Source organism: Haliotis asinina, chromosome 9 (assembly GCF_037392515.1).
Source record: "Haliotis asinina isolate JCU_RB_2024 chromosome 9, JCU_Hal_asi_v2, whole genome shotgun sequence".
NCBI lineage: Eukaryota > Metazoa > Mollusca > Gastropoda > Lepetellida > Haliotidae > Haliotis > Haliotis asinina.
The window spans coordinates 18,524,506-18,547,506 of record NC_090288.1 but is presented as its reverse complement, the minus strand read 5'-3'; the positions used below and the strand labels follow the sequence as shown (position 1 = coordinate 18,547,506).

General features: G+C 41.2%; 2 protein-coding genes across 2 annotated transcripts in view; both read left to right on the top strand.

Annotated features, from left to right (window-relative positions):
• The window catches only part of LOC137297155 (acylamino-acid-releasing enzyme-like), a 29,384-nt gene extending 15,562 nt beyond the window's left edge, over positions 1-13,822 (top strand). The window contains exons 17-24 of the mRNA XM_067829172.1: positions 205-285; positions 681-769; positions 928-1,038; positions 6,841-6,889; positions 8,719-8,749; positions 9,307-9,409; positions 10,013-10,119; positions 13,717-13,822. Of these exons, the coding sequence (XP_067685273.1) occupies positions 205-285; positions 681-769; positions 928-1,038; positions 6,841-6,889; positions 8,719-8,749; positions 9,307-9,409; positions 10,013-10,119; positions 13,717-13,822 (677 nt within the window). The remainder of the gene's footprint in view (positions 1-204; positions 286-680; positions 770-927; positions 1,039-6,840; positions 6,890-8,718; positions 8,750-9,306; positions 9,410-10,012; positions 10,120-13,716) is intronic.
• A 3,267-nt stretch (positions 13,823-17,089) lies between these two features.
• LOC137297154 (neuroglian-like) overlaps positions 17,090-23,001 on the top strand; it is a 52,188-nt gene continuing 46,276 nt past the window's right edge. The window contains exons 1-3 of the mRNA XM_067829170.1: positions 17,090-17,396; positions 21,939-22,014; positions 22,455-22,560. Of these exons, the coding sequence (XP_067685271.1) occupies positions 21,960-22,014; positions 22,455-22,560 (161 nt within the window). The 5' untranslated portion in view covers positions 17,090-17,396; positions 21,939-21,959. The remainder of the gene's footprint in view (positions 17,397-21,938; positions 22,015-22,454; positions 22,561-23,001) is intronic.

Sequence of the window (23,001 nt, the reverse complement as noted above, 5' to 3'; positions counted from 1 at the left end):
TATCGTGATGGGATTCGAACAACAAATCTTCTGTTCCAAAGTTGGACGCCTGGTCCACATGACTAACGATGTTAACCCCATCATCAAGCTGGCAAGGTAAGGTTGTCGTCTGAGGGATGACTCCACGTCATGCCACAATACAAAGGCAGTGTGTCTGTTGTTCCTGTGAGATGGATGTTTATGAAGGCTAAACAACTGTTGCAGGTGGACCCCACTCAACCTTAGACTGTCAGTACCAGATGTACACTGCAGGCTTTTGTCTGTGTGGATATGCTGTGCTTATGGGTGCGTAGGTCACAGACCGCTTCCATGAGAGTGTGAATATGCTATGCTCATTTGTGAGTAGTTCATAGGCTTCTTCACGATTTGGACGTATCCCAATCGTGTAGATAGATGCTCATGCTGTTGATCACTTGATTGTCTGGCCCAAACACGATTATTTACTGACTGTCGCCATACAGATTGAATATTGTTGTTTTACTCACTCTAAGGCTCAATGTGGGATGAGGAGATTCCCTTACATATTTGAAGGCAACAGACCCCTTTACTGGGTTCTTGGTGTTGAAAGTGACAGGTGCCCATATCCACGAACCACACCATTCTTACATTGAAGCTCAGTTCAAAAGACACCCTTGTTCTGGATAGCTCTGAAATGACTGCACATTTGCCACATATTTCAGTGAACTACCGCGGCGCTCTTGGGTTTGGTCAGAACAGTGTTGACTCTCTCCTTGGAAACATTGGGGATCAAGATGTGAAAGATGTCTGGGTGAGATTGATAACAGATTTATCATCTTGCATCTTACACCTGAAGACAAGAGACAGGAGAAAGCTTTTTTGATGTTTCATCTTCAAGTACTAATGTCTAGATAAGGCAACCACGCATTTTAACCCCCTGTGTAAATTTGCCATTAATTACCCCTTTAGGCTGCAGCCACGTCTGTGATTGAGATGGGTGTGGTGAACTCGGAGAGGCTGTTTACATTCGGTGGTTCGTACGGCGGATTCATTACAACACATCTTATAGGCCAGTATCCGGTACGTAGATGTAAACCAGCTTCCTCACAACACATCTTATAGGCCAGTATCCGGTACGTAGATGTAAACCAGCTTCCTCACAACACATCTTATACAGCAGTACGTAGAATGAAGATGTATACTAGCTTCCTCATAACACATTGTATATACTAGTATCTGACACTTAGATGTATACCAACGTCCTTACAACCCATCGTATAAGCCGGTAAGCGGTACAGAAAGATGTATACTAGGTTCCTCACCCCACATCTTACAGGCCAGTATCAGGTTTAAAGTTGTTCGCTAGCTTCCTGCCAACAGGTCTGATAGACCACTAGGAGTGGATATAGATGTATACTGGCTTCCTCACAACACATCCTACAGGCCAGTATCGATCAGGTTTGAAGCTGTATTCTAGTTTCCAGACTACAGATCTGATAGGCCCCCTCTTCCTTTACAAATAGATGTACAGTCTACGCATTCGCCGTGTGAGTGGACATGATCACTTCAGTTGACTTGAAAACTTGACTACAAAGCCATGCAACTGCAGGAGCAGCACTCTGTTTATTCGTCAAGGGTTCAGGAGGTTGCCAAACGATTAGAGAGATAGCCACGATTATATTAGAGATAGCCACGATTATATTAGAGAGAGTTCTGGTGTGCGTGCGCATGACGTCAGTGATGAAGTCGCATCCGGTGGGATCTTGTGCGATCTCGCGAGAGGAGACGTGTTTCAAGATGGCGGCGGCGGCGGCGGCAGACGGACGGGACGGACGAGGGAGGAAGGGAAGAGGAGGAAGAGGAGACGGAAGAGCAGAGGAGAGGAGAGGAGGGGACGGCAAGGGAGTGTTGTTCAGTTGTTAAAGCTAAGTTTTGTGCTTTGGTATTGTTTGGGGGGTTTATGACTGTGGTCCACTGCTGCTGTTGCTGGAGGCATCATCCATGAGTTCAACACACGCCAAGATGCGTTGAATGAGAGTGTACATGGTGTCCATGCGTTCTTGAACGAGGATGATCTTGTCATGGAGACAAGTCAGTAGGCGGCTGTCTTCCTGTTTACTCACTTTCTTCAGCGGTTCACTTGACTGGTTGGTAGGAGCTGAACGTTTCGAGGTCTTGTTTGGGCAGTTCATGCTTTTGGGCTCTTCGTTGCCACAGTGACGGCAGGGATGTGGGCAGTCGTAACTGCGATGACCTTCGTTTTTACCACAGTTGTAACATGTGTCATTGTCGTGCTTGTTAGTACTGCCGTTGTTGGTCTTCTTTGGGCATATGTAATGGCGATGCCCTTGAACACCACACTCGGTACAGGTCACATTGGGGCAGTGCAGATAACTGTGGTCATCTGTTTCGCACAGGCGGCAACTGAAGGACACAGAGTAGTCGGTGGTGACGGCGGGAGACGTCTGCATGCTTCAAGCTTCCGTCAGCAACTGATGAGGAAAAGCTGGAACACCTCGAGTTTATATAGAGTCGATGACGTCACTTTGGTGCGAATCGCGAATCGGCTCCCCTGGCCTCGGGTGACGTTACGTCATAGGGATGTGTGACGTCATGGGCCTGCCCCATGGAAACAAAGTCATTCCATTAACTCATGGTACCTCATGGTTGGCTCACACTAACTGGTTGACACTGACTCACACTGCTCAGCCTATGGTGGCAGGCTCTGCGTGAGTCTTGCCAGTTCTCATCATGTCGTCAACGACCATGCCCTACCAATTAGAGCTGGCACCCAAAAGAATGCTCAAGAAGTTCCAGACAGCCACCCATTGGTATGAGCTCCAGTTCATCACAGCTTGGCTACAGCGTCTCAAACCTGAAGATTTACCCGTCGTTCTCCGAGAACAGTTCGACGCAGTTTTGATAGAGCTGAGAGACTGCGTGAATGGGCATGATGGTGATCGGGTCGGGTTGAGTTTAGAACACCCCGCCCTGGACTCCCATTACGTCGCATGGACGAGCTCCAGGGAGAGCACATATTGGCTCAGGTAGAACAAAGTCCAACAAAGCAACCTTGAGATGAACATTGATGACAGCATTGACATTTTCTTACTCCATGTTGATGATCCTGAATGCATGGGCGAGGGATACGGACGACCTAGACACATTGTTGGCTTAAACACTTTCCTAAATCAAGAATGAAAACGACCCAATCTGCTTTGCTTGTGCCCTCACGGTGGTCAGTCACCATGTCCACAAACTGGATCCTATCTAAGGATATGATCACCCGCAAGATCATTGCTGCACCCAGGACTTTTGTTGTCCCTGGTGTCAGTGTCCCGGATTCTGTGGCGGTATGGACAATGAAAACAGCTTCTGCCAAGCATCCCAGCACCTGCTCCACCATCCATCACTGCTATGCCAAAGTGAACGTGAGAAAAATCCATTGGATGGTCCACCAGAAGTGCGGCATGAATCGTAACCACCAGTGCTACATGACGAATCAGCCAATCGCGATGAAGAAGAAGAGGACGGTGAAAACAGCAATGAAGACAAAGAACGGCAACAGCAGCAAGTTATCTTTTAAGACTTCGAATGTACTCAAGATGAAGGTACACATGTTTCCAACTTGTGTGTTGTACATCTGGGATGTGGCAAACGTATTTCTGAGGCCTCAAATGAACTTTGTGAAAAGTGTCCATGACGCAAAGAAGGAGAAGGATCCAGTCGAATGAAAGTGTCTTGAGGGGCAACAACCTTGAAGGACATGGGCGACTGTCTGATCAAAAGAAAACCACACGGAAACGGAAGACATTCAGATCTTTGCCTCAGAAGGACAAGACTACGGTACAAACTATGCCATCCTCAACCAGACGGCACTGTGGCCGTCAGCAAAGTCCGAGGATTTACTCTCAATCACAGAGCGAACCAGTATGTTCACTTTGACAGCATCAAGCACCTCGTCTGTCAGCGGGATCAAGTCAGCACCACTCTCCCGTATCCACGTCGCATCATGTGCACAGGGCTTCGGCAGAGCAACACGTTGCTGTCCAAGGACACCACCAAAGTGTACTGCATGGTCTACACCAAGCGATGAGTTCAGTACAACTCAGAAGGATAGCCAGTGGAAACGATTCCCTATGGTTACAAAGAGTGACTGTACATGTTGATCATTCATGGACAACAAACATGATATTATATTCATCCCATGGTTTGTTTATCAATAATATAAAACATGTTTTGTATTAATATTCATGTGTAGTGTCGTTTGCCTTCAGGGTTAGACCTTGTGGAGTCCATGGTCACCCTTTTTATCTTATTGGTATCCTGATACACACAGACCTGGTGGAGTCCATGGTCACATCCCCCTAGCACCTCATTGGTCAAACCCTGTCACATGTCATGAAGTCAAGTGTAATGAAGACCCCCCCCCCACACACACACACCTAGAGCCACCCCACCCCCACCCCCCACTCAACTCCTCATACAGACTTCAGTCGCCAGAGAGAACACGCGTCTCTTGGTTTAGTTCTGTTGCCCAAGCACAAAAACAAAAAGATGCAGACTGGTCACCGTGATAGACTCAGGACAAATTGTTCCAGTCTCGTGGTAGCAATCAAGCATGTCGGAGCCGTTGCTGACAAATTGGTGGAGTGTAAACTCCTTTACATCTTCATGAAGGCTGACATTATGGAGGCACCACAAACCTCCTTCGATCGGGTCAGGGTTTTATTAGATATTCTACCCTGGCGAGGACCCCAAGCTTACAACCTCTTTTGCAAAGCTTTGAAGGAATGTGGTGAGACAGAAGCCATGGCTCTGCTGGTAGTAGAGACTCCAAGTTACGGACTGACTCTGAAGGATGTTTGGGATTGTAATAAAAGGTTAACATTATGGAGTCACAGGCTGACTGAGACGACTGAGAGCTCTTCAGAGAAGCGGTGCAAGATGTTGTGCAGAAGCAACAAGCTCGTGACGCGATATGTGTGACTCGATGTGTGACGTCAATGCATGTCAATGCGTGACATCATAGCACGTGCTGTTGGCTATAAAAACTCAGGATTCATCGAAGGGTCTTCAGTCGTACCAGCTCAGCCGTTGAAGATTCCAGCATCTCCACGTCAGTTGCTCCTTTCTTGGTTTAATTTAATTAACTCAACAAAGTATGCGACTGCACAGAGCATTTGTAGGCCCGAGGGCGTCTTGCTTGCACAATGCAACCGTCGAAACGTTGATGTTAATATTTTTCCATTCCATGTTCACGCCAACTGCTCCCTTCTTCCAACATGGACCACATCATGATGGCTGAATACATCAAATCCCCTTCGAGGTACTTTGCTCTTCTCCAGGACGAACGTTATCATATGAAGGACGTAACCATCATCGATGAGGACCTCATCTGTGTCACTTATACCGTTCGTAAGTCGGAATCCTCCTCCAAAGAGACAGAAGTCACACACAAGACACCCAAAGCCGTCCCACCTAAATGGGTTCTGATACCATCACCTTCGAAGACAACGGCCCCTGCCATGCATCCTGACTTTCGGATTGTCATGACCTACAGTGGATGGCTCGCACAGCAGTGGAATGTTCAGTCAGTTCAACCCTGGTTCACTGCCTCTTGTGGAATGTACAGTTTGTTTGTCCTGGCTCATCATGCCCGTGGATGGACTTTCGACGAAGTAATGGAACAGTTTGATCCCTATGCTACCCTCGTCAATGAAGAACGTGTAAGACGTTGGTTTCAACCCACACGCCTGACAGACAAGAACAACAACAACAACGACGTCCAGGATCCACAGCCCTGTCAAAGGACACAAGCTTATCGTTCTGAAGTTATGATGTTCTCTTCATGTTCAAGTTCATACCGTTTGTAAAGGAAAGATCAGGGACGCCCCTAATCCTGACTCTTTTGTCACAATTGTTCTTGTTAGCTGGAAAAAATACGTTGAAAAAACCAAATGTCAGCCTCTTGTTATGATTGTAATGGAATGGAAGCATTCTTCAGTGATATTTTGGTGGTCCTTAAAAGGACATGTTTTGTTGTTGTTGTGGTGATCACAACGACCACAGGTGTAGCATCATGCATTGACACGGAGGAATGTCTATCTTGGCTTTCTTGACAGGGAACTTGCTTCCATGGGTGGGCCGCCTCATGTAAGTGTCCTTGAATCCCGTACCACAGTACACACAATAGAACATTGTTAAGCTTTGTTTCCTTTAGGGAAAGATATGTTGTTACTTTTGTAAACATTCAACAGGAAGGTTCCAACTGGTACAAAGTTAAGACTTGTGAAAACGGCAAATTGTTATGTTGGATGATTACAATGATTTCACGTCCACAGTATCAGATTATGAAAGTATCCTATGTGGGAATGTGTGATAAGGCTATTGCTGGAGACAGATACCATGTCCTTCTCATATGTCTTCACTATGAGGACATAAGGAGGTATTATATACCATCTAAGTATACGTCTGCTCACTAATGTCAACAGAAAATACACAGCTCCTTCGGAATATTGACACGTTTATGCAACATGCACTTGTACCACTCGCCCATTATAACGGTTTTACCTGCCCTACAGGACTCAGAGGAAGACTAAGATAAAAGATTATCTTGGCAGTAAAATGTACACTAGCTTCCTGACAAAACATCTCATAGTCCAGTATGCGAACCATAGATAAAAACTAGCTTCCTCCCAACACATCTCACAGATAGCATCCGGTTTGTAGCTGCATACTGGTTTCGTCGCAGCACATCTTGTATGTTAACGTCTTCGAGGCATAGTCAGGTCCGAGATTAAGTTCCACAAAAACATTCATTGTTTTCATCTACAATGAAATGGTTAAAGTTATTAAGAGAATAAAGGATTTATTCTGCAGACCAAATTCAAGAGTGCAGCATGCAGGAATCCAGTGATTGATTTAACCAGTGAGTTGACATTTTTTTTTTAAAAACGTCAAATCCTGCATTAAGTTTTTCACTGAAATCGTTGTTTTTTTCTGAAACAGATAATGTAATTGCATAGAAGTAACTAAAGGTTTGGTTGTAACAAAGTGCGATTGATGATTAATATGTCCTAGACCAATGTATCAGTGAATGCAATGGTTCGTAGACCTCTATACTTATGACGGGGGAGTTACTGAAGATGCATGCATCATTAGAGTCAATCTGTATCAGGGTTGTGAACCTGTTTACAATGCTTTCATCAGGGGAGGGAATCTATTAATTGTTCGTGCACCTGGGACCTTAACTGAAATCTGAACCACGGCTCCTTAGTTTCAAGCCATCCTAAATAAGTTGACTGATGAGTTCAGTCTCAGACCAGAACTACATTTTAGAAATAAATATTTTTCCTTATCCTGACTCATACTTATTGCTTATCTCCCCTTCTCGCCAAAGGCTGAGAGGAAACCTCAGACTTTATGTTCCCAGGAACAGTAAAAAATGTACTCACCCCAACAGGACCTCTTTACCTCCTTTCCCACCCATGTGACCGACAGCCATACTGTCACTCCCTCCACCATCACCCACTCATGCGTCTTGGGTCCTTTCTACGGCCTAATACTCCATTTATTTATATCTATATTTAGAAATGTAGCCGTCTTTTTGTTTTTTTTCTGAACCATGTTTTTGTTACGTTAAATATAAAAACTCACTTTGAAATTATATTTTGCTGGGTTACAAGGTTGTCATTGAAATATTTTCTAGAAGAGAATCATTGACGGCAATGACTTTCACCGACAGCACGAAAAGCATAACCAACAGTAAAGGAACAGTCAGTTTCAAATATTTCCTCTAATGAATGTGACTGTTGGAGTTTACCATAAATTTCTATTACATTTAACTCTTGAATACTGTCAATTTCACATGAAAATTAGTTTCACGTTTAGAATAGCAGGGGTTGTAACCAGTCCGACAGCATTTGCACAACTTAACTGAGAATGACTGTTGAAAAATATCCTGATTTAGGAGTTGACTTGCCCAGTATCCGATGTAGACAGATGATTACATGAAAATTAAAAAAAAAGAGAGTTAGTTTACGGCAAACAATATATGTAGGTAACTTATTTTGGTTTGTAAAGGAATATGTATAAAGATACTTTTCCCAACAAATAAATTGTTCATTAGTTCATTGTAAAAGGTGACATATATAATATGAAGTCATGACCTGGAATAATACGGTGTACATGATTTTGTAAGTATGTCCCTTTGTGCGATCAGGCTGAAGTCTCTGCAACTAGTGTCTTCAGGTAACACAATGTGAAATGACAGGACAACAAACATTCATATGGTCGACAAGGAATTAGCTCATAATTAAGATGAGCAGAATGCTGTCGAAGACTAACAAAAACGTCGAGTTGAAAACGAAGGCATAGTTAAGTTCAAACGTCTTTAGTTGCTTTCACTAAACAAGTTTCCTACGAGCGGCATAATCCTCCTCGCGGTCATCCCTACACAAACAGTCGGAATACTGGACTCAACACACTCAATATGGATAAGGTGGATGACCAATAAAGGCCATAAATGTCATATACGCTAATTAATGGAAGCGACAAAGAGCAGCAAGGTAGCTCCCAAGACAGTATATGCTGTGGTAGTGATAACAGTTAAGAATGCAGATTAAATAATAACAAATAAGTTTAATGTGGCTTGGTTACATAGATTGGGATTTTAGAAATATATGAACGATGACTGTCCTGAATTAGACACTATAACACTGGCATCACTGACAGTTGACAGTTCTGCTTGTGTTTCAGCGATGTTTGGGGTGACTGATATTCCTGACTGGTACGTTTTAAGCTCAAAGAGTATCACTTGTAAGTAGGATGCTCAAGGGGCATCACCTTTAAGCGGGAATTTCAAGGGGCATCACATCTAAGTAGGATATGCTCAAGGGGTATCAGCTGTAAGTATGATGTGGTCAAGTTGTATCACCTGTAAATAGGGTGAGTTCGTGGGGTATCACCTGTGAGTAAGATGTGGTGAAAGGGTATCGAATGTAAGCAGGATTGTTCAAGTGGTATCACCTCTAAGTAGGATGTGTTCAAGGGGTATCACCTCTACGTAGGATGTGTTCAAGAACCATCACCTGTAAGTAGGATGTGTTTAGGGGTATCACCTGTAAGTAGCATGTGTTCAAGGCGTATCACCTGTGCGTAGGATGTGTTCAAGGGGTATCTCTCTCAAGTATGGTGTGTTCAAGGGGGTCACCTGTCAGTACGGTTGCGATCAAGGAGTATCACCTGTAAGTAGTGATATCAACTGTGTTCATGGGGAATGTTTATACGCCCTTACAACTGAGATATTGATGTCGGATTTGTCACACAATTTCTCTTATCTTCCAGGGTGCTTGAAGAGATTGGAAAGCAGTTTGAGTTCACCTCACTGTCAAATGCTGAGATCCTTGGGGAACTGTGGAAGAGATCTCCCCTCAGTTATGTCAGCCAGGTAGACGATGTGTCCCCCTTCAGTTATATCAGCCAGGGGGCAGTGTCTTTCCTCAGTTACATCAGCCAGGTAGACAATGTGTCTCCCCTCAGTTACATCAGCCAGGTAGACAATGTGTCTCCCGTCAGTTACACCAGCCAGGTAGACAATGTGTCTCCCCTCAGTTACATCAGCCAGGTAGACAATGTGTCTCCCCTCAGTTACATAATCCAGGTAGACAATGTGTCTTCCATCAGTTATGTTAGCCAGGTAGACAATGTGTCTCCCCTCAGTTATATCAGCCAGGTGGGCACAATGTGTGAAGACCATATATGCTGTCCCCTGCTGTAATCTTACTAGAGTATTGCTAGAAGCAGTGTAAACCTAAACTCACTGACTCACTTCTCCAGCCCGGTACACAATGTTGGCTGAATGTGTATTTTCAGTTACACTGACATTGTTTCGGTTTCTCTCTTGAGAAAATACAATTCTAAACTCTCTTAGCGCTAAGACAGTGGTAAGGTAATGCTAATGTATGACTATCTTAGAGCTAGGAGAGCTTCGAAAATCTGGCCTTGTTTCCTTATTACAAGCACAAGGAGTGTTTGATTCACCATGTTGTAGGTGACAACCCCGATTCTGCTGATAATCGGAAAGGACGACCTTCGTGTGCCCACCACTCAGGCACGTCAGTACTACCGCTATCTGAAAGCCAGGAACAAAACTGTCAGGTAGGTCAGTGAACATTGTGTTATGAGGTCGACCTCCATGTGCCTACCAATGAGACACTCAGATACGACGGTACTATCTACTGTGCTGGATGTATATGACTCTGCAGTGACTCCTCCAGCAGGTCTAGTGTACTAGATGTATATGACTCTGCAGTGACTCCTCCAGCAGGTCTAGTGTACTAGATGCATATGACTCTGCAGTGACTCCTCCAGCAGGTCTAGTGTACTAGATGTATATGACTCTGCAGTGACTCCTCCAGCAGGTCTAGTGTACTAGATGCATATGACTCTGCAGTGACTCCTCCAGCAGGTCTAGTGTACTAGATGTATATGACTCTGCAGTGACTCCTCCAGCAGGTCTAGTGTACTAGATGTATATGACTCTGCAGTGACTCCTCCAGCAGGTCTAGTGTACTAGATGTATATGACTCTGCAGTGACTCCTCCAGCAGGTCTAGTGTACTAGATGTATATGACTCTGCAGTGACTCCTCCAGCAGGTCTAGTGTACTAGATGTATATGACTCTGCAGTGACTCCTCCAGCAGGTCTAGTGTACTAGATGCATATGACTCTGCAGTGACTCCTCCAGCAGGTCTAGTGTACTAGATGCATATGACTCTGCAGTGACTCCTCCAGCAGGTCTAGTGTACTAGATGCATATGACTCTGCAGTGACTCCTCCAGCAGGTCTAGTGTACTAGATGCATATGACTCTACAGTGACTCCTACAGAGGTCTGCTCCCATTTGTGAGAACTCCAAATTGTGAGTCTCCCAGTTGTGAGACATTGGAGAAGGTAATTAGCAATAATTACACACCTTACTTCCCTATCTGATGAATGGTTTAACCCTAGCTTATTCGAGTTTAGTTATGTAACTGAACCTTGAGAGCAGAACAGACATTTTTTTTCTAAAAATAGCATATAGTGACATAGAGAAAATACAACGCATTGATACATATTAAAACATTGAACAAAGTTCAGTTTTGATAGATTTGGTAACTATACTGGTCCTGGGAAAGAAACTGATGTCTAGAGCCACTTAGTGCTGGACTTTATATTATAATGTGGAGTTCATCACATCATCTTTCAATAGCGTAACAATGTTCTGTCTCAATGGGCAGCCTTTGTTTTGAAGTTCTACGTTTGCTTAACCACAGTCTATATTAAAAATGTAATTGTAACAAATGAGGCTTTCAAAGAGCGAATGCTTATACATTACATAGTAATAGCCTTTAACTGCTTACTTAAACTGATCAGTGAGATTGAATTTTACATTGCTAGGTACACACTGGGTGATCGAAATATAATACAATCCAGTATTCTGTATGATACGATACGCTTGACACTTGGTAACAATGGAAATTAATATCAGCATTTGAAGAATACAAATTGTAAATAACTTTAAATAAAATGGTATTTAATTTGTCTTTACAACAGAAACATTTAGGTAACTGTTGAGCCGTAATTTATATAAATGTATTTATCAACCTTTGACTGCTCTTTTCGATCAACATTGTATAGCAGCAAGTACCAATGTCGGCCTGGTCGCTCTATATCTTTATGATCTATTTCATTATTTCTTTATCTGTCGACTTTCGTCATTGATAACATCAACTGTTCTTCAGTGTTAATTAATTAAAACATTAACTTGTCTTCTATGTTAATTAACTCATTAATGAACTATGCCTCCTGTGGGCACTCATCAGAAACCGGGCTGTTCCCACTTTCATTGTAGGGATGTGGAAATACTGTGCACTGAATCATTAACTAATGTGTCTCACAACTGGGAATTCTCACAAATGGGAGGACACCCCTACAGCAGGTGTAGTGTGCTGGATGTATACGATTCTGCAGTGACCCCTACAGAAGGTGCAGTGTGCTGGATGTATATGATTCTGCAGTGACTCCCACAGAAGGTGTAGTGTGCTGGATGTATATGACTATGCAGTGACTCCCACAGAAGGTGTAGTGTGTTGGATGTATATGATTCTGCAGTGACTCCCACAGAAGGTGTAGTGTGCTGGATGTATATGATTCTGCAGTGACTCCCACAGAAGGTGTAGTGTGCTGGATGTATATGATTCTGCAGTGACTCCCACAGAAGGTCTAGTGTACTAGATGCATATGACTCTGCAGTGACTCCTCCAGCAGGTCTAGTGTACTAGATGCATATGACTCTGCAGTGACTCCTACAGAGGTCTGCTCCCATTTGTGAGAACTTCAAATTGTGAGTCTCCCAGTTGTGAGACATTGGAGAAGGTAATTAGCAATAATTACACACCTTACTTCCCTATCTGATGAATGGTTTAACCCTAGCTTATTCGAGTTTAGTTATGTAACTGAACCTTGAGAGCAGAACAGACATTTTTTTTCTAAAAATAGCATATAGTGACATAGAGAAAATACAACGCATTGATACATATTAAAACATTGAACAAAGTTCAGTTTTGATAGATTTGGTAACTATACTGGTCCTGGGAAAGAAACTGATGTCTAGAGCCACTTAGTGCTGGACTTTATATTATAATGTGGAGTTCATCACATCATCTTTCAATAGCGTAACAATGTTCTGTCTCAATGGGCAGCCTTTGTTTTGAAGTTCTACGTTTGCTTAACCACAGTCTATATTAAAAATGTAATTGTAACAAATGAGGCTTTCAAAGAGCGAATGCTTATACATTACATAGTAATAGCCTTTAACTGCTTACTTAAACTGATCAGTGAGATTGAATTTTACATTGCTAGGTACACACTGAGTGATCGAAATATAATACAATCCAGTATTCTGTATGATACGATACGCTTGACACTTGGTAACAATGGAAATTAATATCAGCATTTGAAGAATACAAATTGTAAATAACTTTAAATAAAATGGTATTTAATTTGCCTTTACAACAGAAACATTTAGGTAACTGTTGAGCCGTAATTTATATAAATGTATTTATCAACCTTTGACTGCTCTTTTCGATCAACATCGTATAGCAGCAAGTACCAATGTCGGCCTGGTCGCTCTATATCTTTATGATCTATTTCATTATTTCTTTATCTGTCGACTTTCGTCATTGATAACATCAACTGTTCTTCAGTGTTAATTAATTAAAACATTAACTTGTCTTCTATGTTAATTAACTCATTAATGAACTATGCCTCCTGTGGGCACTCATCAGAAACCGGGCTGTTCCCACTTTCATTGTAGGGATGTGGAAATACTGTGCACTGAATCATTAACTAATGTGTCTCACAACTGGGAATTCTCACAAATGGGAGGACACCCCTACAGCAGGTGTAGTGTGCTGGATGTATACGATTCTGCAGTGACCCCTACAGAAGGTGCAGTGTGTTGGATGTATATGATTCTGCAGTGACTCCCACAGAAGGTGCAGTGTGTTGGATGTATATGATTCTGCAGTGACTCCTACAGTGTCATACATTTTGCTCTGAAAATGCTGTGGGTAGTTAATGGGAAAAGGTGTTCTTCACATGGCCGTTACAGACTTGAAATATTTGTTGTGCCTATTGTTGATATGTGTAGCATATGTGTAGTGAAGTGTTTCACCTCAACTTGATCTTTTGCGTATGGTGCTGGTTATTTCAGATTCCTGGCATACGAAGGCAACGCCCATCCCATCATCAGTGTCCCAGAAGAGTCTGATGCATGCGTGAATATAATGCTATGGTTTGCCGAGCACATGGAAGCATGAGGGAATTTGTTGTCTCAGATGTAGTGATTAGTAAACTGATAACTGGTCCAGTTTTTACTGATATTGTAGCAACAGCTCATACAGAACTATAGAGCAAAAGTCTCTTGTCATCAGTTGAAACTTAATATGGTTTTGGTTTGAAACGAAAAGATGCATCATTGACGGCAGACAGTTTTACATGATTATTTGCAGTTGATCTAATCACCACAACTATTATGCTGGAAGCAATCAGTTTTAATTTGACCGTTTGTGACTCGTTTTGCTTTTCTTCTATATCGCTGAGGTTCCAAGAATTCCAATTACTAAAATCCATACTTCTAATCTAATGTATTTGCATATCCTTCCCAGATTGTTTTCGTCACTAATAGCATCAGTTGGTAGAAACACGGTGTTATATGTGAACAAGGTCACAAGGTCACAGACTCATGATCTCAGTGCCTATTACATTGAAAGTAAGTTTAGATCACAGGACAGTGCAAGATGGAACACGGGGATAACTAAACTCGGTCTTTGAATGTCAGGAAGTTGTGTTACCAATAAAAGGCAAACCAATACAACTGGTTGTACTTATTATGAGGAACTACAGTAAAGTATATTCTACCATGACTTCAGTAAATACTGGATTGTGATTGGCTAATCAAAGTCATCCAGAGGAATATAATCACGCTATATACCTCTGATTTTCAAACACATCATGTACTTGTTTAAAATCTGAATAACACGGTTATGGTAGAATGGAGATAAACGTATTGTGTTGGAAAATCAGCGGTTTCGATGTAGATTCTTCTGTAGATTCTGTTTGTTGCTACTATTAATCCCACTCATTGGCTTCATCACTTGTGCTTGTTGTTGTATTTGCTCCCTACTGGCCTCCTCCAATTATGTTCCACTTGTTTACTCTATAACATACTGTTGTTGGTTGTATTCAGCTTGAAAACGATGTAAGAACCTACATAGAAACGTCGCTCAACGTAATAAACAAGAAGTTGTTATCCACAAAGCTGTATGTTTCATTCCATTCACTAGGTGAATGATCATAACTCTAGCCTATGCTGCTCTTGAAGAGGCGCTGATTATTACTAGGGAAATGTCATGTCCAGTGGAAGAGTTAATTAGTATGACCAAATAACTGACCTAGGGCAACTATTTCTATTTAAAAACAACAAAAGTTGACTTATTTTGATAATCTTCATCATGCCTGATATATTACACGCGTATTAAATGTATATCCCCTTGAGGCATAAGCCGTTTAATCACCTTCACTTCACCTGCGCAGAGTTTTTTTTAAAAATAACTACCTTTTAAGGGTAAATATGTCCAAGATGATTGTATTACTGTTTTGTAAATATTTCAGAAACATGTTTCAATGTATCTAGTTTCCGTCTCACCAAATGCCTGTTTAAGCTATCAGACCTAAACAGTATACAGAAAGTAACAATGCATTTACTTATATAACTATTAACTTTGCAATAGCTACTATAGCTACAATAGCTACATTTCCTTGTCTGGCCTTCCCCTATATCATTACTGTGTTAATCCACGAGCCTTCAGTCCAACTTTATCTGATAATGTACGTGTTAGATACGACATTAACAGGCTGGAGGTTCCACATTGCTCATGCAGCAGTTTTTCCATGGACAGAATGGCTGAGGATTTCACTATCTCTGTCTTAGTACACCTTGTATATAGTCATACACAAGGTACATGAAGTAGATGCTTTGAATTGATGTTCATAAGATATATTCCTCTAATAAATCTATAAATTAACCTACATATTTATATCAGCATTCGACCAGTAGTTCAGAAGTATTTTTAATTGTTTAGATATTCTAAAAGCTTTGCAGCTAATGGTTTCCAGAAATACAAACACACACGCACGCACGCACACACTAAAAGAGTATTGACAGTGCTTGAGACAACAGTTACTACAAACCCCTCACAAAATTACTGAAAGACCTCAAATTAATTACAATTATTATATAGGGTCGAACCAAACTGCATGACCTCTGTTGACCTGTGGAGGAAAGAAGCGGTTAAACGGAAGGAAAGCTTTCCATTGTTTAACATCTGTAGGATATCCCCATTGAACACTGACCCCTTAACATGCTGCCAGCTCATTGCCACACAATAGTAAGTTATTATATACTGACTTCATACCCTGACAGTTTGTGGAGAGAGCAATGTGTCCGTCGTCCAAGTACTTTTATACACATTATTGTTTGCAGTAAAGCACAGTCGGAAATAGGAAAAACCTAATTTTTACGTTTGTTTCTACATGTTTGTACCTGATATGCGGAAAGCGTGAAATATCAGTTCAAATACGTTCGGCCTACAGTTCCAGTGGTAGTAAATAGACAGCGTTCAGACTTTACATTAGCGACCTACCTGCTCTCTATAGGCTGATCTATTGTTTTCAGCAGCTGGTCGTATTTTTTTCTGGTACGTTTTGCCCACTTTTACGAGTAGACATGCTTTTCTGGATAGCGCATCTCTTGCGCATCCCACTGAATGCAGAGTTAGGCCGAAGTGGGTTATTTCGACATAACTTATTTGTAGTTGTGTAATTTGCAGGATACAGAGTAACAGTCTTCCCCCCTATTTCCGACAGTACCATAGTCATTTTTCAATTTACCTGCAGCTACTGTTGTTCCCTTTCTACATCACTCATGCATAATTCATAGACAATATGTGATATGGCTAGTATAATTATCTGTCAGACATTTTCATAGCACTTTTGTATGTTTTAAATTTATTTTCAAATAATTTGTATTTGCAAATTTACAGTTCGGGCAAAGGATTGATTCCGATACCTTTTCCCCTGCTTATAAGTGACAATTTGTGGGAAGAATATTATGAATAATCCTACACCGCAGCCATCTACGATTTGAATTTGTACATATTTAGAATCCAGCCATGTATATGTCAGGGTAGAGACAGCGATCTGGTAGAATCGGAGATTCTACCTGTAGAGATTGCGATCGGAGTCTGTACCAGTAGAGATTGCGATAGGAGTATCTACTGGTAGAATATCAGATCCTACTAGTAGAGATTGCAATCTCTATGCAAATATAACACCATTGTTGTTTTTTGTTCTTTTTTTATCTATTCTAATTTCATCAGTATTCCATAAAGACTGAATATGGAGTTCATCATCTGAAATGTCGAGCGTTTTTCGCTTATTTAGAAAACTGAGTAGCACAGAAGCGCATTCTTCAAAGTTCAAAGCAATATCAAAGTTCATTCCAAAGAGAAAGAAACTCATTGGGTCCACTCAAATTTCAATCGCATTGTGTATAACGTTTACAGAGCAGAAAACTGCTTTGTAAAGTCTGTTTACTAAATAAAAAGATAGCTGTCGACTCACTCCTGCAGTAGCTGTTTTATGTTCAGTGGCAATGGAGCCTCGCCCGTTACTACACATGTAAGATAAGGACCCATATATACATAACAAGTTGGCAGTCAGTCGTGACACTTTGAAGCGTCGAAGCGTTAGCGCAGCACGCCCCTATAACAAGGCTGTCTTGTTTCAAAAGGAAGCACATGGCGGATTGACACAGACGATTGCAAGTAATAGGTAAGCGATATTGCATTTGATGACATCATTTCGATGTTTGTGTGTGTTCTCCCTATATACCTAGAACCACACGATGTGAAAAGCAGAGACAAGCTATCACACGTAGACAGGTAACAGACACAATGGTGTGGGGCATGACGACTGTCATTACAGTCATAATTCATATTTCATTCATATTTTATGGTAATGTAAAGTGTTCGCGTGTCCAGTCGTGTTAATTCTATTACTTGAAATGTAAAAGCAGCTTGTGGATAATCAATCATGCAAAGGGTCGTTCACACAAAAATCGTGAATTATGTTGATATTTAAGGGTACTGAGTGAGTGAGTGATCAAGTGAATGGGTGACTGAGTGAGAGAAAGAGTTTTTACGCCGCTTTTAGCAATATTCCAGCAATATCACGGTAGGGCACACCAGAATGTGATGTATTATTTTTAGCACATATCTTTATACATAGTGTTTTACACTGTCCATAACTTTAATACAAGTGTTAGAGACAATTATAGTGAAGAGATTTCCCAAACCTTTATCCATCTTATGAATTGATATTGATCTTGTTGAAGGGTACAAATTCTTTGACCGTGGTTTTATTTCGGTAAGTTGTTGTGGATATATTGCAAACAACTGGCAGTATCTTGAATTAGGCTTTTCTTTAGAACTCTACAAACTCATGCCCTAATTTGCGAAACCTTATGAAAAAAACAAGCTCTTTGACCTCCGACTGCTGTCGGGTTATTGATAAGCTGGCCTGCAAGTTGGCACACACCAGCTTAGGTTATGGAGTGTAAGTACTTCTCAGTGTTGTTTTTTTCTGTATGCATTCAATAAACCAAGCCTTGTGGGGAGTTTGTGTGTTAAACAGACTGCTGTGGTTCAATTTGTATCAAGAGTTAGTTTATGAAAACACGTTTATTTTAAATATATTTTATATTTCACTTTCACTGTAAAATATAGGAGTAAATGAATTATAAATCTTTGTCATTGAGTAATTGGTATCATAGCACAGACATAGAGGTGGTTTATCATATTGTATTTCAAAGCAGTAAGAATGCATTACATTGGAAATGTGATCCATTTTTGTTTGCCTTAGGTAAATTCTATTTCTTTATTTATTCTATTTATCGGGGTTATTTTGAGAGGCTAGGGTTTAGGGTCAGGTTAGGAGTAAGGGATCCAATTGAATATAGTTTGTAAATGTCTGGAGTAATGCATGATTACCATTTGTTGTTTTTTCTTTTCACATCTTTTGTCACCCAAAAACATCCAAAGCACATCATTCATTCATACCGTGAATTTGATGTCTGATGCCTGACGTCAACAACCATTTTCACTTCGCACCATATTGGCTCATTCCAAACCACGCAGTCTCGTGTAGATTATGGAATGGGACCAGTGTGACAAATGGCATCAGATCCATTCAGTAATTGTCCGTAGATCAGAAAATCATAAGACACCAAGTCAACCCATAACCCTTGTAATTGTCTGTGACCTTTGCGACGCATTCCGTCCATTTTCTTAAAGTCACAGGAATGACTGCATGTTGTAACAGTGAACGTAACTCAGTTGGTTAGTTATCAGACTGACAGTCTGAAGGACGCGGGTTCCTGTCCAACGAATTTTCACAAAATTGTTTGCTTGATGAATGTTTGTCTTAGTGACTTAAGTGAAACCATTATATTCCTAAGGGCTGGCCCACTGCCCTATCATCATGTTGCCTTGTCGTATTGTTACCATGACCAGCATCAAGTAATCACCAAGCTCAAGATAATGTAAATGCCTCACCATTCTTATGATTAAGTTATCACCTCACCATACCCAGGACCAAGTTATTGCCTCACCATGCCTATGATAAAGTAATCACCTCACCACCCCCAGGATGAAGTAATTCTCACCATGTCCAGGAGGAGGTAATCACCTCTTAAAGCATAGGATGAAGTAATCACCACACCATACCCATTATGAAGTAATCACCTCAACGAGTATAGAATGAAGTAATTATCTCACCATACCCAGGATGAACTAATCTCGCCATTCTCAGTCATAAGTCACTGCACCATATTCATAATAAAGTAATAACCTCACCATGCCCAGGATAAAGTAATCACCTCACCATGTCCAGGATGAAGTAATCACCTCACCACCCCCAGGATGAAGTAATTCTCACCATGTCCAGGAGGAGGTAATCACCTCTTAAAGCATAGGATGTAGTAATCACCACACCATACCCATTATGAAGTAATCACCTCAACGAGTATAGAATGAAGTAATTATCTCACCAGATGAACTAATCTCGCCATACTCAGAATAAGTCACTGCACCATATTCATAATAAAGTAATCACCTCACCATGCCCAGGATAAAGTAATCACCTCATCATGTCCAGGGCGAAGTAATCATCTCATAAAACCTTGCATGAAGTAATCACCTCACCATTTCCAGGATGAAGTAAGTAATCATTTCACAATACCCAAGATGAAGTAATCTCACCATACTCAGGATGAAGTCACCTCACCATACCCATAATAAAGTAATCACCTCACCATGCCCATAATAAAGTAATCACCTCACCATGCCCAGGATGAAGAAATCAGTTCACCATATCTGGGATGAAGTAATCACCTCTTAATGCCTAGGGTGAAGTAATCATCTCACCATACCCAGGATGAAGTAACCACCTCATACCCATTTTGAAGTAATCACCTCAACGAGTCTAGGATGAAGTGATCACCACACCATATTCATAAGGAAGCAATCAGGACAATGTCCAGGACAAAGTAATGTATTATACAGCCCTAGTCAACATTTGGTCTCGGATTAATTGGTGGATGCAACTCACGGTTTCTCCATTAAGAAGCAGTATGTATTTTTCTGGTGCCTACCGAAAACTACTCTATGTAAGTGTATGATATCCAAGCTTTGCTTGAGACAGTAATTACTTTCATAGCAATACACTGCTTGGTATCAAAGTGCAACGTCCCATAAATCCCCTTTGAGTGACTGTTTGTAGCATTTAAAATTGCTTTCTGTGTATTTCATTTAGGAAATTGTTATCTATAATATTTGGCATTACTAATTCAGATAAATTTATATGTAATAAATTCTTGTTCATTGTTTCAACTATGTGTTATCAAGTTATTTCTTAAATGGTAAAATCTGTAATAAATAGGGTAAAATGAGATTGATCCACAGCGCCAACATGCTACTTAACTGAATTTTTAATTTTCTCATTTTACCCCTAGTAAACTGTTACAGTAATCATCTTACATGTTCAGGATGAAGTAATCAACTCTTAAAGCCTAGATTGAAGTAATTATCACACTATACCCAGGATGAAGTAATTGTCACACTATACTCAGGATGAAGTAATTATCACACTATACCCAGGATGAAGTAATAATCACACTATACCCAGGATGAAGTAATTATCACACTATACCCAGGATGAAGTAATCAGGATAAAGTCACCTCATCATACCCATAATGAAGTAATCACCTCATCATGTTCAGGATAAAGTAATCGTCTCACCATGCCCAGGATCAAGTTACCACCTCACCATGTGTAGGATGAAGTAATCATGTCATAAAGCCTAGGATGAAGTAGTCACCTCACCATAACCAGGATTAAGTAATCATCTCACCAGGATCAAGTTACCATCTCACCATGTTTAGGATGAAGTAATCATGCCATAAAACCTAGGACAAAGTAGTCACCTCACCATACCCAGGACTAAGTAATCATCTCACCATGCCCAGGATCAAGTATCCACCTCACCATGTTTAGGATGAAGTAATCATGTCATAAAGCCTAGGATGAAGTAATCACCTCACCATACCCAGGATGAAGTAATCATCTCACCATGTTCAGGATCAAGTATCCACCTCACCATGTTTAGGATGAAGTAATCATGTCATAAAGCCTAGGATGAAGTATCCACCTCAACATACCAAGGACAAAGTAATCACCTCATGAAGCATAGAACAAAGTAATCACCTCATCAAGCCCATTATGAAGTAAGTTCTTTGAGCGGCATTTTAGCTAAGAAGTTCAAAACAGACAAACTCTATGGTTAACAAACTTCTTTACTATGAGAAAGTGATGTTTCAATACAGATTCTTGTACCACAGACAAGCAGGAATGTAAGATACAGTTATGTATAGAGACTGAATGTAACAAAGAAAACAAGATAACAAGGTAATTACCACAACAGGGTAGGCACTGAGGTGATGAAACCAGTGGTTAAACAGTGGGGGAAGGCATAGACCCAGAGCCTCAACATGCCCAGGACAAAGTAAACACCTCACCATCCCCACCGTGCCCAGGACTAAATAATCACCCAACAAAGCCCACGAGAAAGTAATCACAATACCATGCCCAATATCATGTTATCTCACCTTGTCCATGAACAAATAATCACCTCACCATGCAGAGGATTGTAATATCACCTAACTCTACCGACAGAAGATGGCGAGTTATCATATCACCATGCTCATTCTTGACAAACAGTGATCAATATACCACTATGTATTTGTGATTACCTTCTAGTGGAACTCGTCACCAGACACAATGAGGAGAGCTGTGCTGCTGTGCTGCTTGCTATACTGCACTGGAATACTGGCAGGTGAGACTCGGGATGCTAGGCTGTTTTACAACTAAGGGCATCACACAAATATATTCTTGTCTTATTCTTGTGGTACAGCCTCGGTCTGTTGTCATTCTCTTAAAACAGGAAGGTGTGATTTTGAGGTAATTAGGTAACTAACTTTCATGAATGTTCCAGCATATGCAGGGCGCTTTCATCACCTGGAGAATGTATGTTAATTGTATGTTTATCCTGTTCACTGTGTGTTTTCTAGTAACCCATATGTGGTGATTTATATGCAGTGTATGCTATTCATTGCTGTCATGTTTTCATTGCTTGAGTATAGGTATCTAGCCTCCCCTTCTCTTAGTGCAGTATCAAAACTGAATGTTATCCCACAAATGAGAATACTGGGCATTCCTAGAGTACTGACTTATGGTAACTGATGAGTTGTCAGGGTATTTGTTTATTTGCTTCAGTAACACGGCCACCGGGAATCATTACACAGCCAAGATATGATGTCTATTTCAAAGCTGGAGAAACTGTGGAGCTGCCCTGTGTTGCTGAAGGCAAACCTAACCCCAGGTAAACACTATTGTGCTGGGCTCTCAAACTTGGGATTAAAATACACATAAAACTTTAGAATTTTTAAACTAATCCTATCTCACAATTTGCACTTCACTGATTCACCATGCCGTACCAATTCGCCAACTTAATACCACTGAACTGGTTCACCTAATGTTTAAAATTCATTAAACTGTCAGCATTTGTCAGTCATCCAATCCTCAGATGTTGCCCACCAATTCAGCGAATCCCTACCGCAGCTTCCCAGGCTATTGGTTTGTCAGAGCCCAGGATGCCTCCCAAGACAGTTAACCCACGTCAAACCATCATGGAGGGTTGTTTTTGGCCTTCTGACATGGTCTCCTCTTCACATTATGCACTACAGTCTGTGCCTGACCACCATGTGGAAAAGTTGCCTTACCTCACTGTCCGCTAATAACTGCATGTGTACGTTACTTTGAA